General features: G+C 49.4%; 6 protein-coding genes across 6 annotated transcripts; 3 read left to right on the top strand and 3 right to left on the bottom strand.

Annotated features, from left to right (window-relative positions):
• The first annotated feature begins 69 nt into the window (after positions 1-69).
• DEU56DRAFT_253705 (heterokaryon incompatibility protein Het-C-domain-containing protein) lies at positions 70-4,346 on the top strand. Its single transcript, XM_041345307.1, has 23 exons — positions 70-262; positions 313-355; positions 408-520; positions 580-604; positions 658-696; positions 752-787; positions 834-896; positions 949-1,032; positions 1,085-1,139; positions 1,196-1,329; positions 1,454-1,601; positions 1,665-1,706; positions 1,762-1,778; positions 1,831-2,080; positions 2,130-2,156; positions 2,208-2,261; positions 2,319-2,341; positions 2,402-2,488; positions 2,615-2,635; positions 2,699-2,737; positions 2,813-2,860; positions 2,915-3,000; positions 3,053-4,346. Exons 1-23 carry the CDS (start codon positions 156-158, stop codon positions 4,167-4,169), a joined length of 2,658 nt encoding a protein of 885 aa, XP_041210330.1. The 5' UTR covers positions 70-155; the 3' UTR covers positions 4,170-4,346.
• DEU56DRAFT_939223 (uncharacterized protein) lies at positions 4,246-5,267 on the bottom strand (the record flags this gene model as incomplete). The annotated part of the gene is made up of 4 exons (XM_041358867.1): positions 4,246-4,649; positions 4,717-4,774; positions 4,825-5,046; positions 5,236-5,267. The coding sequence occupies 4 exons, from the start codon at positions 5,265-5,267 to the stop codon at positions 4,524-4,526; spliced, it is 438 nt and encodes a 145-aa protein (XP_041210331.1). The 3' UTR covers positions 4,246-4,523.
• Positions 5,268-5,311: 44 nt separating this feature from the next.
• Positions 5,312-8,704, bottom strand: DEU56DRAFT_792982 (ATP-dependent RNA helicase). Its single transcript, XM_041352733.1, has 12 exons — positions 8,381-8,704; positions 8,217-8,328; positions 8,003-8,157; positions 7,585-7,950; positions 7,406-7,533; positions 7,148-7,350; positions 6,974-7,095; positions 6,756-6,925; positions 6,467-6,696; positions 6,228-6,411; positions 5,997-6,175; positions 5,312-5,938 (listed from the first exon to the last, which is right to left on the bottom strand). The coding sequence occupies exons 1-12, from the start codon at positions 8,621-8,623 to the stop codon at positions 5,811-5,813; spliced, it is 2,220 nt and encodes a 739-aa protein (XP_041210332.1). The 5' UTR covers positions 8,624-8,704; the 3' UTR covers positions 5,312-5,810.
• Positions 8,705-8,772: 68 nt separating this feature from the next.
• Positions 8,773-10,372, top strand: DEU56DRAFT_792986 (uncharacterized protein). The gene is made up of 3 exons (XM_041352734.1): positions 8,773-8,849; positions 8,901-8,988; positions 9,039-10,372. The coding sequence occupies exon 3, from the start codon at positions 9,055-9,057 to the stop codon at positions 10,351-10,353; it is 1,299 nt and encodes a 432-aa protein (XP_041210333.1). The 5' UTR covers positions 8,773-8,849; positions 8,901-8,988; positions 9,039-9,054; the 3' UTR covers positions 10,354-10,372.
• A 358-nt stretch (positions 10,373-10,730) lies between these two features.
• Positions 10,731-12,341, bottom strand: DEU56DRAFT_253957 (isoprenoid synthase domain-containing protein). The gene is made up of 4 exons (XM_041345308.1): positions 11,684-12,341; positions 11,343-11,631; positions 10,936-11,296; positions 10,731-10,881 (listed from the first exon to the last, which is right to left on the bottom strand). The coding sequence occupies exons 1-3, from the start codon at positions 12,067-12,069 to the stop codon at positions 10,964-10,966; spliced, it is 1,008 nt and encodes a 335-aa protein (XP_041210334.1). The 5' UTR covers positions 12,070-12,341; the 3' UTR covers positions 10,731-10,881; positions 10,936-10,963.
• Positions 12,342-13,263: 922 nt separating this feature from the next.
• On the top strand, positions 13,264-16,697 carry DEU56DRAFT_792996 (uncharacterized protein). The gene is made up of 16 exons (XM_041352735.1): positions 13,264-13,619; positions 13,667-13,730; positions 13,784-13,837; positions 13,891-13,934; positions 13,987-14,207; positions 14,257-14,306; positions 14,354-14,461; positions 14,511-15,588; positions 15,636-15,688; positions 15,741-15,789; positions 15,841-15,849; positions 15,904-16,040; positions 16,095-16,110; positions 16,159-16,220; positions 16,274-16,365; positions 16,423-16,697. The coding sequence occupies exons 1-16, from the start codon at positions 13,302-13,304 to the stop codon at positions 16,528-16,530; spliced, it is 2,463 nt and encodes an 820-aa protein (XP_041210335.1). The 5' UTR covers positions 13,264-13,301; the 3' UTR covers positions 16,531-16,697.
• Positions 16,698-16,841: the final 144 nt, after the last annotated feature.

A 16,841-nucleotide genomic window follows, 5' to 3' on the forward strand; every position in this document is an offset into this window, starting at 1 on the left:
TTCACTTGGCTCAGATCATGGACTACTTATAGGGGTAGCCGGTCCACGGGTCTTCTCGATTTTGATATAAGTGGATACCGCAGCTCACAGCATCCTATAAGTTGGTTCAAGCGACATCTTCACTCAGATCCATCATCTATTGAAACACGGAAACGATGCCATCCAGCATTTCTCCAACGCTTCCTCTTCTGCTGTTCTTTATCTTTGCATTCTGTTTGTCAAATAATGGCGTGCATGCATTCGGAGCGGGCAACATTCCTTCGTAAATGAACAAAGTCCATTTCCTTTCTTTCTTCATTGATGATCTTGCAGATTTGCATTTGTGGAAGGCAAGGCATTTAGGCACGGAGATATTGTAGGCGATTGTCAGTCTGATCGAGTATCAGCTTGCTGATGGCGCTGTTTAGGAAGATGCGCTCGCAGACCTCGTGAAGAAGGGGGTCGGCGGATTCGCGCTCTCGAGTCTCATCGGAAAGGGTCCAAAGTTTGGCGGGCTCGACATCAAGCGCGTATACTTTGGGTGCGTATGTTGCGGATGTCAATATAGATTTCGTCGCGATCTAATTCGTCGGTGTATAGCAATTGGTTGAGAGATTACAGCCAGGTATTCCCAATTTTCCACAGTTTAAAGTGCGGCAAGTTCATGGCATTTAATAGGCTGTTGACATCGGTACACTGAAGAAGATTAACTTGCAAGTACGTCGTGATAATTGCTCCCACATTTCTGTGACATCATTTCACGAATTTCCAGACCATCATCAATTTAGTTATGGTGCTCGGGTTCATGGTATGTGCGATCATCGCCCTTGAAACTTGCTCTCAGTCGGTTTTAGGCCAACGGATATGCTACTGGCGAATTTGAAGTCACGCCAGAGAGACTCGGTGCCTATTTGCCAGTAAGTGTCCCCTACTACACCAATCTCACGTATAAACCTGCAACCCACACAGACAGAACATATCGATAATCCAAAAGGTTATGGAGAGGGAGAAGACGCACGGCAGTACGACCCCAGACTGCGCGGTCCTGTTCATGTACATATTATCTTCGGTAACCTATAGCTTGCCGTACTCACTTGTATCGCAGCCAGATGAACTTGCCATCGATCCACAGACGGGGATGAAGAACTACATCGCGAATGGTTCGTCTCTGCACTTCGACTTCCTTTTGATCTCGAGTGACTCACAAATTTGGCAGAAAACGGTCATTGGGATACATCCAAGGCGCTCGTGCGTAGAACACTTCAACAGTGCATTTTCCTCGGCAGGAAATACAAGAGTTCTGGTAATAACGCGGATCAATACGAGGCGTTTAGACTCCTTGGACAGGCTGTAAGTTGAGCATTCAACTAGAAATCTCCACCTATGACGCATAGTCCTGCCCGTCGCTCATCACCATTGATGTCTACCACTTCGCATTGATTTTATCGCAATGCTAATTGATCCCATCGAATAGCTCCACACCCTCGAAGATTTCTCTGCACACTCTAACTTCTGCGAGCTTGCTCTTGTTTCCATGGGGCATACCGATGTATTCGTGCATATTGGTGATGCTGTACGAGTGCGTGCGCGCAATGGAAAGATGGTCGCGCCAATCGTTACTGGTGAGCCTTTTTACGGTATGGTATCGTAGACGAACAATCACGCTCAATGTGCTTTCTGTCTAGGGACCTTCGGATCGAGTGATTTTATATACAGCTTGCTTGGAGGTAAGTATGGATGATCTTTCGTTATAGTAAGATTAACGAACTCGCGTTCGCTCAGAGGCTACCGATCACATCGTAAGATCTATGACCCCGGAATACATAAAAACTTCTCACTTTCATTCTCTAGAGCGAAGCTTCCGTCACGGACCTCAACAAAGAATTTGAAAGTGCGCGCTCCAAGTCCAATTCGTCGAGCGACATGCTCCGCGACGCTTTTCTTAAACTTCCTGGCGGAAGCGGCGATAAGATGGGCCGCGACATGGAAGGCATCGAGAACATCCGCGCCGGGGTAGAACGTGGTGAGAGGCGGCCCGAGGACATGAGCCCACAAGAATTGCATAGCGTATTGTGGCAGGTCTTGAGCTTTAGAGATTCTGGTACGCACTTTCTTTGGCGCTCTTTGTTTCGTGTTTTACTCTTCCAAAGTTATGAAGAGTATATCTGGGACAATAGGTGGATTTCTTTGTGTATGACAAACACCCCCGGTTCTGATGGACATTACAGAGAAGATCCCTGGGCTCAACTCAGTTGTCGAGAAAATTCAGGATTCGATTTCAGGTCGGTTCATTATGGATCCGTTGATGGCTAGGTTTTACTAATGTGGCTTTTCAACAGCGTTCGTTTTCACTACATTGGAGGTAAGAAGTTCGCCGAAAAGAGGTGCTACTCTCCGTGGTCGCTGATTACTCGGAACGTAGCCTTTTTTGAAACCAATCCTCGAGACCGCGACATCCGGGCTGCAAACGGCCTCGTCAGAGGTAATCAATAAGCATGATCAATATGAGGTGAGTATCTCCCACCAATGAAGTAGTTAGAGTTTTAGGTTAGGAAGTGCTTTTATCTTCTTTTTGTCGCATTACTTTTCGTCACCTATCATTCTACACATCAACTGACATCTTTACCTCCGGCAGGTGTTCAATGACCCACACGCTGTGAGTTCGGACACCCTTGACACGTGCGACAATATTTCCTTACCACGCTTTTACCCCACACAGAGCGACCCCACGCATTCTTTCCTTAGCAAAGATCACTTCGTACGTAAAAGCTGTTCCTCCGTGTTTCGAGGAGCTGCGCATTATTACTTGATTTCCTGAACGTAATGCTTCTAGAATTTGATCCTCAATGAACCTGCCGGCAACATCGCAAAAATTATTTTGGTGAGTTACGCTCTGGCACTTCAAATAGCTGTGCTCAGTGTTGTCTGCGGATAGAAACATACTGTCAACTTGGTAACGGGGGCCTGGGATGACAGCTCACTCAACGTGAACCAGGTCACCGAGGAGGTCTTGCAGTGCCTGTATGTCCCTTCCCCTTCATCTTCTTGGCACAGACTGATCGATCATCGGCAGCTTCCATCCCGATTTCCACCAGTCTTCTTCCGCAATCCAGCGTGATATGTTGGAATACATGAGATCGTGGGTGCAGAGTCTCGGGCGTAATCAGCGCGCCACACTCGCACGCCTTACGAAGGAATCGGTGCGAGCGCAGGACAATACTCGGTTGTCCGCCGATGGGAGTGCTCCCGCTCCTCATCAGGGTCAGAATGCGCAGATACAGCAGGGCATTCAAGGCCTCGTGCAAGGAATTCCCGGTGTCCCGCAGATACAAGGCTTGTTGAACATGGCGGGTGGGTCTGCGGGTATGGGACGAGAGCAATTCAGTGGGCAGCCTGGTTCCTATTACTCGAGGCCAGATGTGTCCACCAGCTCGGGCTATGCGCCTCCATCTGGCCCGCTGCCACCGTCAGCGGCGTATTCCCCTAGTTCGTATGCGCAGCATTCGCAGAGCGGGTCATCGTTCCAGTCGCCTTCTGCCCAGAGCCAGTACACTCCGTCCTACGTGCAGCCGACTCCTCCCGCATCGACATTCGTCAGCACGAGCAACACATACGTACAAAGCACACAGAGTGCGCCTGGCGGGTACCCAACTGCTAGACCTTCCGGCGGTTATACACCGTCACCAAACATTCCACCTGCAGGTGGGTACTCGACCTCTAGACCTTCCGGTGGTTATGCACCTCCGTCGCCAAACGTTCCACCTGCAGGTGGGTACCCGACTGCTAGACCTTCCAGCGGTTATGCACCTCCGTCACCAAACTTTCCACCTGCAGGTGGATACCCGAGCGGAAGACCTACAGGCGGCTATCCGCCGCCAAGCGTTCCATCACCAAGTATTCCACCTGGGGGCGGTTACGCTTCATCACACCGTCCGCATGCAGGCGGTTACTCACCAAGCGGCCCACCTCCAGGTGGCTTTGGTGGGTTCCCTGATGAACATCGTGTGCCTGGTCATGGCCACGTGCACGGTCATGAATTCCCTGACGCGCCGGAAGCTTATGGTGGCCGTTATGGGCAACATGCGTTCGATGATGATGATCGTCGCGGGACTGGTGACCAACAGCAGTCTTCCTTCCCGTCACCAGGAGGCTACCCCCCGCGAAATGATCCGTATGAGAGGAGGTGGTGAAGTACTCAAAGGGGCGAGTAAATGAATGCATGTTTTTAGTGTATGTTTCTAGTGTCTTGTAGCACATGGGTTTTGCACAATTGTGCCGTGTATGGAGTGGCAAACATGCCAATTGTATCACTGCCGTGGATTTGAATAAATTGAATAAGTTAACTAGATATAAAAGTCGTGGTGTCTTCGAGGAAACATGATGAAAGAGTGAGGAATAGAGATAAATGAAATGGATACAGTATCAGACTTGTGGTTGCTAGAGTACAATGCATATGTGATTATGGTGTTGCGGCTACAATAGCGAGAATGTTTGCAAAAATGGAGTGCGTAGACGATTATCATAGGTGTCAAGACGTTGCGCGTTTATGGAGACAGTTCTTCGCGGTCCAGGATAGTCATAAGTCCTGACACATTCTGGACTCTGTCCAAGGCCACTGGTTTTTGAGGATCTGGGATGGACGACCGCGAAGCGGAAGCGCAGTAGCGGACCTGGACAAAGGGAGGAACTTCTTTAGGATCTCGAAAACTCAAAACGGACGGAGAGCCCAAGACGAACCTGGACTTTGAAAGATCCTTGTCGTCTATCCCTAGGGACACGTATAGAACACTCCCAGCTGATTGCAAGCGTAAGGAACAGAAAGGTATCTCCACGAGCTCCACACACCTTTCATCTACCAAAACATTTGCACCCATGCTCTCTGCTCTTTCAAGCAAGCTTGCTCTCGACCCCCTCAGCAGCTTTGGAACATCCACTGCGTCCCTACAAAAGAACAAGTCGCTCTGCACCAACGGGACTTTGCGTTTGGACGTAGCTCCCTCCCCTTGCAGTAAGGGGTAAGTCTGTGGCTCGCCGGAAGTGGAGACAATGGATTCAGCCTTTGACGTGCTGCGTCGTAGTTTTACGAATGCATTGGCTACAGTAGAGATAGTCAGTGGGCTTCTGATGGGGGATGGAGGAGATGATAGCATTTGGGATATTATTGATATCAGCCAATTGATAAATATCGCGTACAAAGTTTAGGTGCTATATAAGTACATAAGTGTACTGCCGGCTCCGGCCAGCGTCGGAGTTTACATTGACTCCAAAGGCAACACGTCCCCTTTCATATTTCAGTTCTAGCCTAAGTTAGTCTAACTCACAGTGTGGCACAGTACAAATCGTGTTTCACACCGAACAAAGATGTGAATCATCCATTCAAGTCGCAACCATCGAGTGCTACGAGACCCTTGCACAGTGTCAAAAAAAGTACATGATTGGGGACTTTTCTTCCGGTATCGAAGCTCCTTCGGCGTCAATCATCCTCGTGTTCAGGACTGCGACGAGCGTGGCATCTGCGTTGTGGAATCAAACAAAAATATGTCAGGCCAAGACCACACCTGCATGGCTAATAGTCGTGGCGCATCATGATTTAAACCTTGTAGGCTGACAGTTCATGTGAACGGCCAACCCAATGATTGAGCTTAGGCCAAGATGAAATCCAACACGTCCTTCGACATACGATTCATTAAACTGATGACACGCAGCTTCTCATGCGTCAGCGACGTGGCGGCTGCGCCCGCACTGCCAATGAGCGCTAGACAACTACTGTACCGCTCATGACGAGGGAGTACGTACTGTGTATAGCAGATCCTCGTGCATCAAGGCATGTTTCATGAACCGAAGCCGTTCCATTCCTCTGGTTCTTCATGTTCTTTTTTGTTCATTGGCTTTTTCTTGGCGCCGGCAACCAAATCGTCGCCGGCTTCCGATTTCTTGAGGCCCAACATGATTTCATGCACTATACGTTGTATGACGCAGTAAGATCTAGGGAACAAACTTCCATGCTAATGACTTACCATCTCCCGATATTATGTCGTCAGCGATGGGCCGACTTCCAGAGGTGATGTACCTAGTCGAGACACCTCGGCTAAGGAGTGGCTGGGACATGAGTTGATTTAATTTAGCTTTCAAAGCCGCAATCTTTGCGTCGCTTTTCTTCTTCCGTTGTTTTGAAGGGTGACTTTCATCCGCGTCGCTAGACCGCCTTGTCAGCGTGATCATTTCATTGCGGCAGTGTGAATGTTCACCTCAAAATATCGGAATCAAGCTCTATCTCCATCGCTTCCGCAGTTTCCTTTAACCAGTTCCGTTCATGATTCTGCTTCTTGATTTTGTGTTGCTGGGAATCGATTTGTCGAGCAAGCAAGATACGATTTTTGAGCTTATCGAGAAGCGTTAGCTCCACTGATACCTCAGGAATATCTGCATCGTCTGATAGTGCGTGCGTTGAATATACGACGAGAGAGCAAATGTTGCCGTCACTTACTACGACCCAGGCTTGCTAACAGTGCCCTTACCACTCGACGCTCGTCGGGGGCACACATCAACAAGCTAAAACCTTTCTGCATCGCACGAGCAGTACGTCCGTTGCGGTGAACGAACACATCAGCGGAACGTGGTATTTGATAGTGAACGACATGGTCGACGGCAGGTATGTCAAGACCTCTTGCAGCAATATCTGTCGCCAGGAGAACGGCATTCGTAGTCGTCTTGAACCTGCGATGTGCAAGTTAGCATGAATGCACTCAATGCGTACGGCGGGACATGAAAATTACCGATCAAGGTTTTTGAGGCGCTGGCGTTGCTCCATTTGTGAATGTAGAGGAAAGGCCTTGAGGTTCAGGAGTTCCATCAGTGGACTGAGTCGCCTGATGCCGTCAATCGACGATAAGAACACGAGGGAACGGCCAGGGTACCGTAACAGGAAGTAGTATAGGTATGCATCCTGTGGGGTATCAGGCGCCATCTGCGCATGTGTGGTTGACGTACGCACCTTATCTGTGGAAAGACACTCTATTTTGCTCTCTTTGAGTGTGGACACAACGCCTCCTTCGGGACTAATGTCAATTACAGCCGGATCGGGGTCACGAAAGTCAAGGCGCAGAAGAAGGTCGTCTTTGGGTCGTTTTGTTCAGCAACGTTTGGGAGCATTCGAAAATGAACATACCAAGTGTGCTAGCCGGTTTGAACAACTTCTTATAGCTCTTCTGACGATAACTCCGTTTCAGGTTCTTCTGGAGATCCTTGCTGAGGGTGGCGGAGAAGACAAAGGTTTGCAGTGCATCCACAGGGGGAGCCTCAGCGTCCTCTGCACCTTTATGAGTATCGAGATAATCGTTCGGGGCTTCTGGAGGTTCAATTTCATCTTCTCTGGGAGTGGAACATGTCAACGTCTCAATGGCTACAAGGACATCACAACACATACTGGGATTTTCGAACCGTGAGCCGCAATATGTTGTCCATTTCAGCAAAATGTCCCGCTTCGACCATACGATCGGCCTCATCCAGCACCAAGAATTTCAGCTGGGCGATCTGTCTTGCCAGTCCCTCATCCTGGAGAACATGTTAAATCTGACAAGACAAATTGGAACAGGAGTCACAAACCTCTCCTAAAATGTCCCAAAGCCGACCTGGCGTCGCTACCAACACGTCAACACCCCGGTCAAGTATACGCCGCTGCTTTTGCGCCGACATTCCACCGACTATGGCAGCGATGCTAACGAGGGGTGGGGAAATCTTTTGTTCGTGCTGTTTTTCCTCAGCCTCGGTGTTTCTGAGATCGACTTCTTGTTCGTCCTTCATACCAATTACTCGTGCGAAGACATTGAGGTGATCGGAGACCTGTAGGGCGAGTTCACGGGTGGGAGCTAAAATAAGTGCCTGCAGTTTCCGCTTAGTCCTTGGCAGCCGAGGATGTGATAGGATACTGTGGAGAATAGGAAGCCCATATGCAAGCGTCTTTCCAGATCCCTGAAAAACATACCATAAGAGCAGTGAAGGTAGTGATAAGAATAAAACGAACGGTTTCTGCCACTCCAACGACGTCCCGCCCGTTCAAGGCTATCGGCAGCGATTTCGCTTGTATTGGGGTTGGTGTAGCAAACCCTCGCGAGTGAAGAACCTGTAAAAGATGGGAATGTATACAAAAAGCATGCCAATTTGGCAGCAAAGATTTGGCTGAAGGGGATAGAAAGGTCAGAAAATCGAGAAGGTCAATTGCATGGTAGCTAACGCACAGTCAAACTGCACTGAAGGATTCAGTAGTTCTGAGCTGGCTAAAGATGGCACCTCTGCCCCATGCTCAGAGCCCTTGATGGCCTTTGTTGTCTTGCTCGACGGTTCGAGGACCTAGAGTAGCGCTGATTAACGTCCATATGATGATCTGTGTCCTGCAGCTCACATTGAACTTCATGACTCTCCCTCCTTCTGTATCTTCGTACACCACTTCCACATTTTCCACCTCTTCTAGTTCCAGTATTCCATCGTCACCATCGAGGCCCGTCTCACTGGGTCGATGAACGGCCTTCCAAGGCAATCCATCTAAAGACGTGGGTTGGATTTTGAGTCGTTTTCTGGATGCTGAAGGGCCTGCCTTGGCCTTCCGTTTCACCAAAGCCAGTTTTGATTTGGGCTCTTCAGACATCAATATAATGACTTGCACGTATTACACGTACGCGGCGTATGTTCGGCTCGAAAATTGCATGAAAAATTCATTGGATATCGACAAACTTGTGCTATCTTTCCATTTCGTTGTTTGGCAAAAGCTTTAGAAATAAACAACCACTTTCGGCTATCCAAATTGGTTGTCATCGTGGGTCCCTTCCCTCTCTACTTACCAGAAGCCTTCAAAACACTTCTACAGCTGCACGGTATGTATCACGATCATTAGGCTTTGTGTTATATCTCAAAAACATTTTTAGCTAGTACGAACGAGTCGGCAGGACAGACTGGACAGTCAGACGCGTCCGAGTCAGTGATTGTTGTTGCTCGCTTCGTCTACAGTACTCTGTGTGTACTGCATTTTTGCTGCTGAAGCCAAATATTGATTTCTTATATAGCGCATATATAGGTGGGATGGGCATGCTGCGTGATTTGCCCGTAGAATTATGGCGTCCGATACTAGCGTCGCTGGTCCGATCGCCTGGTGCTCTCTCTTCCGACCGACAAGATCCATTCTCTGAAGTTCGAGATATCGACATATTCTTGAACCGAGACATGAAGACTCACTCAGCACTCCTTCTGGTCTGCAAAGTTTGGCATAACGTTGTCACAGAGCTTGCCCATGAGCACCTCCACTTGACGTCGGCAGAGCAAGTGTCTATCATCGCGAACCGCTTCGAAGAAAGCCGCAGGCGTTCAAAAAAGAATCCTCTGGGAAACTGCACTCGACGGATTGATTTGCAGCTGTCCAACCCATCCAATCAATGTTTAAACGCACTTGTGCGAATCCTGCGATGTACGCCAAACCTCGAAATTCTAGTCAACAGCAACTACTACATGACGATGAATCCAAATTTCCACGTCACGCCACCTCAGGCTCAGACGCGAACGGAAATTATAGATGCCCTCATCAAAACATGCTCCAGGTCACTACGACGAGTGGAGTGGACGTCCAACGAATATCCCTCTTGGAGTGACCTGATGCGCGTGCTTCGAACAGCCACTGGCATAACAAGCCTGACGCTCGCGAATATATATGGCAACCTCACGGAGAGACCATCCCACCTTATTTTACCCAACCTAAAAACGCTTATTCTCGGGGATAGTCCTTCATTCTCGCACGCGTCGCTGGGCAACGTTCCCCTGAACGCCCTCCTTACCATGCTCGCCAAGTCTCCGGAACAACTTCCGTCCCTGCAAAGGCTAGAAGGGTTTTCCCCCTTTAGTCCAGACTTCTTGCGAACTCACGGGTCAAAAGTGCGCATTGTTCGCACCGTCGCATTCACGCCATTATTGCCTGAAATCATCGCAACTTGTCCGAACTTGGACACCTTCATCACTATCTTTCCTCATCACATTCTGGATCTACTATCGCACCCTTCGCTGAAGAGGATTGGCATTTTCCCCATCAGTGAGGATCCCGTTGGCGTCCCGCAAGCGATATTCACCGCGTATATCATGAAGCCACTAGAAGATCTTTTGTGCCAGATTGACGAGTCCCAACTTCCGAAACTGACACAGGTCCGGATTCGCAACATTGGGACTTTAGCCAACATTACGGAACACCCCCAGTTTATTCAGAGGTGGTGGAAACGTTGGGATTCAAGGGGTATACGTTTCGATGACAAGGATGGTCGACCGTTCAATCTGGTGTCTTCAAGTACAGTACCCCTCATTCAGTTATCGCATTACACTCAAAATACCCACAGATGACGACAGTGTACTCGATATCGTGCGTGGACCATGATGCAAATCTTAATCCGGAGCCTCGAACTTCTTCACACTGAGCATTTTTGTCTGTCCATTTAACTTGAACCTACTTTTCCGCATTGTTCGGCACATTTCTTTCGTTTGCACGATCGTTTTATATTGATTTACAGTGCATGTATAACTTAACGATATTCGGAACATCCAATTTTAGGCTATAGATAATACGGTGATACACACTTGTTTGACATCGGGAAACGGAGGAATGAGTGTGTGGCTAGTTGGTAGTAGTCGCGAATAGCGTCCATCATTGTCCAAGAATCTAAAGTGATGTGAAACGACGGTGAGTCCAGAAACTTGAGTGCCAGACTACTACGAGTGTTTCCGTCTTGAAACCAGTGTGGGAAGCTGACCAGCTGCAACAGTGGATGCTTTGAATGTCCAAGAAAAGAATCTAAAGGATTGTGAGGAGACGGGACCCGAGTACCAAATCTACGAGTGTTTTCCGTCAGGATAGCGTTGGGAGCTGACCGGCTGCGATAATGGATATTCAGTGACAGGTCAGTGTTTAGCATACGCAACACTTACCAGCAGCGCTGAAACGTGCTTTCGAGAATCATTTGCTTCGAGGACAGAGACTGACAACCCTCATTCGTTTAATTTCATGACCGGAGTTCTGAAAGTACCGCGTAGTGTCGAACGACCAATGCAAACTTCCGACAATCCAGGATGCGAGACCGCCGACGTAGACCGCAACGTCCTTGTCGATCTCAGGACCCCAGGAAGGGATAAGCCCACGATTTTCGTTGAAGCGGTCGATAGACTGCCTGCAGAGCTCGCCGACGAAGTCGACAGCAGACTGGAGGTCGAGGCACTGCTCGTGCATAACAACAGATATCATGTTGTGGGTATCACCTTTGGACTGTTCCACGTTATAGGAGAAGATGTCCTAAATGGGAGTTAGCGCGAGAAAGGTAAGAGACTGAAGTACTTACATTTGACCAAGTGACCAAGTCATTCGCGGCCTCGCCGAGACTCTGAATGATCGGGTGTTCCATGACTTCGTCAGGTATATCGAGATTGTTAGCGTATTCAATGAGTGCCCAGCAGGGCTTGCAGCCGCTGGTATCGCGACGCTGGGAGATATAGGAATCGAGGTCAGGAACGACACCCTTAGCACGGTCGATGGCTTGCACATGCACAGCTTGGAAAAAGAAGTCCATCGTCTCTATAAAGCGTCTGCCCGTTCCACGGGAGGCGGTAGGAAGCATACGTCTGTAGAAGCTGTATAACACATAAAAATTAGCTTAGTTATGGTCAAGATATGTATTCATACTCCTTGGTCATTCTGTTCAATCGGGCGGGCGAGTAATAGTCGTACGGGTGATGAAGCGAGTTCAGCACGACATCTGCAATGCCTTTGGTTCCAGCCCTGTCCATGTCGTCTGAGAGGTTGTCGAGGTGAAAGAGATAGTTCATGAAGTCGCAGCAGACACGAAGCTGAGGGAATCCTGCATCTGGGTAGCACATGGATGTGAGCTGACCAGCCTTGAGCCCGTGAATCGCCTTGCGCGACTTCGGGTTAAGGTTGTCTCCACGGAAAAGCCACCGCTTTGATTCAGCAGTAGCCTGTTTGTGATGGCGGTTCATGCGCAGCTTGAAATCACAGTGGGAGACGAGGTCAGGGAGGATGAACTTGGTGGGAGCGGCGATGATCGACATCTTCAGGGGGAAAAGGAAAGGTTTCTAAAGGAGAAAAAAGAAAGCCAAAAGAGCGACGAGAACCTTCAGCGAGAGTAAAATCAAGTGGAATGGGAGAGAGTTGTGGTCCGTGGTAGGCTGTGGGTTTTAACGCTGAACAGGAGCCCAGTCAAATTTGAAACCAGACGCGCGGACTGAATTCAATACGCTTTGCGACTGCTGGTTTGAAGATGCCAGACTTGCGCCTGCATAGAATAAGTGAGCCAGTGCATAATGACAGCTACATAATAAGAAGGAGGGAAATGGATCGGAGCGTGCAGTGCAATAGCTAATCGAGAACGTTCGCACACTTCACTTCAAGGCACTTCTGCTCTGGTACATTACAGCACTGATATGGACGCCCTAGTGCGCTTGAAGTGCCCGGCGCGGTAAGTTTGGCTTTTGCGGCCTCTCTTTCAGCAGAGGTGATGCAATCTGTGAACTGTTGAAAACCCCTTCATAACGAGCAAGCGGCTAGACCTGGCTCTGGAGAAGGAAATAGGGTAGAAGAAAGCGGGTATAGTTCATGATGGAATACGTCTCAACTGATATATCATTTGCATTTCTCGTTTCAATCAACGCGGCGGAAAGAAAATGTAGCGACTCACCAGGTCGCTCGAAGACCAACAGAATGCCACGCCCGAAGAACGTGACACATATGCTCAATTCGCACTTGGTGGAACAGGAAGTGATGCACTGGGCTACCTGTAAGGCCAGCTGTACTGGGTATGAGTCGCACTGTATGCCAGTGGAGGCTACACCATCGAAATCTCAAGTTACTGAGCTAGTGTAAAAACCATGTATACGGTCGGTACGGACAACTTGGGAAAATGTTCCTTGTCACTCGATTATGGTTATACCTAGGAGTGTTACATATAGTACTTACCATGCTGCTCCCGGCGATGTTCCTGCTTTCCGATAGCCCAGCGTGATTCAGGACAAAGGAACAGAAGCTATAGCTGCAAATTATATTCAAAATAATTTCAAAGGCTGTGAAGAGTGGTTTTCGCCAGTTGATAACGCTCACCGTCGGACGTCGAAGATTGAACGACCTTTTGGAAACGACTCGAAGCAAATGGACTAGTACGGTAGAGCAGAATTTGCGAGCGGACAACCACAGCAAAGCACTTCCCTTTTTTGGCAAGTCATTACGGTAGATTGGCTAGTACTACTTGGACTGAACTTGGACGCTTCAAGTCACTTATATATTCATCATGACCACCCGTATTCCCCTCCAACCGCCAAACGTTGGCAGTCTGCGATCTAACGCGCCACCAAGAAGGTTTTTTGGCATGCGGAATGATACTGAAGAGGACGACGAGCCTTCCGGGCTAGAGCGCAGCACAAGACGGGCGTCAGGTGGCCAGAACCATCGAAGGCCCAGTTTTGTCTCGCGCTGGAGAACGAGCGCGGACATGGAGAGCGCCATCAAGTCTCCAGCACTTGAAAGGCCTCCAATACCCAACGCTCTTCGCAGCAGCGAGTCCGACTCGACACCGTTACCAGTATTGCCTATGATTGTGTTGTCCATTGTAAGCCGCTGCGCGCACATATGTAACATGACTGATCAAGCGCAAAGACCATGCTTGGAGAGTTTCTTTCTGCCAATGTCGCCATGCCGTTTCTGCTTTTCATGGTCAAAGGTGCGCGACCATATGCGGCATCGTTGCTAACCTACTAACGAACTTGGATTCAGGGTTTGGTGAGATCAGCGACGAAGCCCAGATCGCCTTTTGGACTGGCATACTCGGTATTATTGCTATATGTCTTTAGTATTTGATTTCCCTCAACGGTCTACCCTAGTGTCCGCGTTCTTCTTGACGCAGTTCCTGACCTCATTATTATGGGTATGTTCTTCTGCACTAACGGTGTTTGATTGATTCTGATTTCGAGCAATAGGCAACTGCAGCAGAGAGACATGGTCGTAGACTGGTGTTGACATTGTCCTTGTTTGGGAGCGCAGTGACGGTGTTGATTTTTGGGACGTGCACGTCCCTGCGGCAAGCGATTGCGGTGAGATTGTTGCAGGGCATTTTCGCTGGGGCTGTCGGAGTGGCGCGCGGGTGCGTTACTACGATAACGGACACGACGAACGAGGGGAGAGCATATGCTATCATGGGGTGAGCTCCAACCGCCTGATTGACATTCTGATGCTGATTTCATGACCAGATTCTGTTGGGGACTTGGCGGTGTGGCGGGCGCCATTATTGGAGGGTCTTGTGAGTGCCTTCTACAAGAGAATATTAGTGTACTGACGATTGATCAGTTGAGAAGCCCGCAGACAAGTGGCCGAACGTGTTTGGCCAAGTGTCACTGCTAGTGGAGTACCCGTACCTACTCCCATGCGCAGTGGCAGCCAGTATCACACTTACAGGTGCGTTTGCGGAAAGGTAACATCACGCAATCACTCACTTATTCCTCAGGATCGTTCCTGTCGCTGTTTCTTGGCCGTGACGGCGGACCACGGGATGGTGTAATTCGGCTGCCACTAGAAAAGCCTGAAGATCGGCACCCGACCATTCAAGAGGAGGAAGAGGTCACCACCCCCAGCGCGTTCGATGATGCTGCACAGCCTGGCTTAGTGAGCTCCATTACGCGGAAAGTGTCCGGTCAACTATCTGGTTATTTCGGATCTCGCGATTCATTCACCACACAAGAGACGCCATCGTTACCAGTGCCGCTGACGGCGTCGATATCGCCCCCACTGGACAACCAGCGCAACTTCTCGAGGATCGCCCGCACAAATGGATCCGCTTATGGCTACGGGGGAGGCAATAGGGCGACAAGCACGACCAGCACGACCACGCTTGGTGCAAGGCGTGTGAGTACTGCCAGCACTGTAAGAAGGAGACACGGGAGTGTATTCGAGGGATCGACATCGCTTACGGATCCCAGCGACCTCAACTTTACTCAGAGACTATTGATGGCAAACGAGAACGCGGTAACAAACATTGCTGATCTTTGGGTAGCAGCGGCAATGAACGTGGATAATGACGAGACATTTGAGCCTGAGCAAGACCTAGATATGAATGTCGACTCGGAGTATATTGAACACGAAGACATTCCAAGTTCCGTGACATCATCTCCAGTTCATCGAGGGCGTTCCATTGGCCGCAACATCACAAGCGTATTCGGCAGTCCCGGCCAGCGCTCATCTGTGATGACGTTTGGGCAATCCTCGCGCGTGCGCTCAACAATGCTGGGTTCTCCTACACTGGATGGGGTACTGTTCACACTGCGTTCCCCTTCGATCTTCTCGCACCCTGGAGTGCGTACGCCATCCATTGTCCTCGATGCCCAGGCCCGTGTCCAGGAGTCCACTGGGGAGACTTCGTTGCTCCCCATCTTTGAACACAGGCAGTCTGTGGTGGAGTCGGAGGTCCCCCCAGAGAAACCTCCATCCCTGACCTCGCAGCTGCCTCTGGTTGTCATCTTTCAGTACGGTTTGCTGGCGCTTCACAGCACGACACACGATCAGGTGTTCTTGTCATATCTTGTTACGTACGTAGTCTGGGTAATACTGCATGCTTCTTACTGACCTCAATTAGCGACTATGAGTCGGGGGGTCTGAACCTCAATCCTGGGCATTTCTCCCAGCTTAGTATGGCTCGAGTTACTAGAGATGAAGAATATTTACTGATAGTGTCCTGCAGTTGCTCTCATGTGCCTCGCACAGATTGTATACCAGTTTTATCTCTATCCGTATGGCCGCTTCTTATGTTGATTGTCGCTCTGCTGACTTACTACTTTTAGAAACATCGGGCAAGTCTTTTCTGGTTCTTTGTACAACACTTCCCTGATTGTACTTGCTCGTAGACCCCCTCGAGGGCGCTTCTCCCACCTCGCAATGTTCCGTCTCGGGTCACTGCTATTTATACCGTCATACCTTACTGTTACAATGTATCGGGGTTTCGCGAGTTCCAATGACGAAGGAAGCTTCATTCTTATGACAGGTATGATGTGATATCTTTTTCCTTCCTGTTCCATGGCTGATTCCTTAATGTCAGCGCTGGCTCTGAGCACGTGAGTGATGTTTGGCAGTCCATGTGAGCATATCTGACGCGTTCGCAGAGCTGTACGTTATTGCGGAAACACATTTGGTTACACCGCCATATCCATCCTCCTGAATTACAGTGCGTTTGTTGACCTTGTACTCTATTGAAGTTCCCGCTGATAGTGTCCATAGTGACGCCCCCACATGCCGTTGGTTTTGCCAACGGAGTCGCACAGAGTATAGTCAGTCTCGCACGTTGTTTCGGACCCGTCCTCGGCGGATACGTGAGTACTAGCTCTGCGCTCTGGCGATACAATGACATCCTCACACGCATCATGTAGCTTTGGGCAGCTAGCACCAAAGACGATCCGTCAGGATATCCTCTCGGATTCGTGGCATGTGCGGGCGTATGTGCGCTTGCCGTTGCACACAGCTTTTTCATTCGTTGATTCGTCACTTTTGATCTTGTTGTCTTCAAATGTCTGCGAGATAGAGTACACTTATACTGTTTGTAAGCATATGATCATCCACAACTTTCGTGGACAAAGACAATGTGTCGCGACCAGTTTGCGTAGCTTAGTCAGCAGTGGGACAGCATCCAGTCTCTCCGTTTTTCTCTGCAACGATTTTCGGCAACCTCCGATTGCCGCGTATTTCCGTTTGAGTTCGCCCCGTAAGAATCACATGCATGTGGCAGATATCCGTCCCAGACCGAACAAAATTTTCCTCATAGTATCATCACACACACTCCTGCGAGCCG

Source organism: Suillus clintonianus, assembly GCF_016758775.1.
Source record: "Suillus clintonianus strain FC179 chromosome Unknown DEU56scaffold_22, whole genome shotgun sequence".
Taxonomy (NCBI): Eukaryota; Fungi; Basidiomycota; class Agaricomycetes; order Boletales; family Suillaceae; genus Suillus; species Suillus clintonianus.

Excerpts from the sequence above, each read along its gene's own strand:
- DEU56DRAFT_792982 (XM_041352733.1), bottom strand. The coding sequence starts at position 8,623 with ATGTCTGAAGAGCCCAAATCAAAACTGGCTTTGGTGAAACGGAAGGCC. Across the intron at positions 7,351-7,405 it reads CTCACGGTTCGAAAATCCCA|AGAAGATGAAATTGAACCTC; the intron begins GTATGTGTTGTG and ends TTCCACTCCCAG. Across the intron at positions 6,176-6,227 it reads CTTGATTCCGATATTTTGAG|CGACGCGGATGAAAGTCACC; the intron begins GTGAACATTCAC and ends AAGGCGGTCTAG.
- DEU56DRAFT_792996 (XM_041352735.1), top strand. The coding sequence starts at position 13,302 with ATGACCACCCGTATTCCCCTCCAACCGCCAAACGTTGGCAGTCTGCGA. Across the intron at positions 14,307-14,353 it reads CGCCATTATTGGAGGGTCTT|TTGAGAAGCCCGCAGACAAG; the intron begins GTGAGTGCCTTC and ends ACGATTGATCAG. Across the intron at positions 14,462-14,510 it reads AGCCAGTATCACACTTACAG|GATCGTTCCTGTCGCTGTTT; the intron begins GTGCGTTTGCGG and ends CTTATTCCTCAG.
- DEU56DRAFT_253957 (XM_041345308.1), bottom strand. The coding sequence starts at position 12,069 with ATGTCGATCATCGCCGCTCCCACCAAGTTCATCCTCCCTGACCTCGTC. Across the intron at positions 11,632-11,683 it reads TTGAACAGAATGACCAAGGA|CTTCTACAGACGTATGCTTC; the intron begins GTATGAATACAT and ends TGTGTTATACAG. Across the intron at positions 11,297-11,342 it reads ACTTGGTCACTTGGTCAAAT|GACATCTTCTCCTATAACGT; the intron begins GTAAGTACTTCA and ends ACTCCCATTTAG.
- DEU56DRAFT_253705 (XM_041345307.1), top strand. The coding sequence starts at position 156 with ATGCCATCCAGCATTTCTCCAACGCTTCCTCTTCTGCTGTTCTTTATC. Across the intron at positions 697-751 it reads TGAAGAAGATTAACTTGCAA|ACCATCATCAATTTAGTTAT; the intron begins GTACGTCGTGAT and ends ACGAATTTCCAG. Across the intron at positions 2,636-2,698 it reads TGTTCAATGACCCACACGCT|AGCGACCCCACGCATTCTTT; the intron begins GTGAGTTCGGAC and ends TACCCCACACAG.
- DEU56DRAFT_792986 (XM_041352734.1), top strand. The coding sequence starts at position 9,055 with ATGGGCATGCTGCGTGATTTGCCCGTAGAATTATGGCGTCCGATACTA.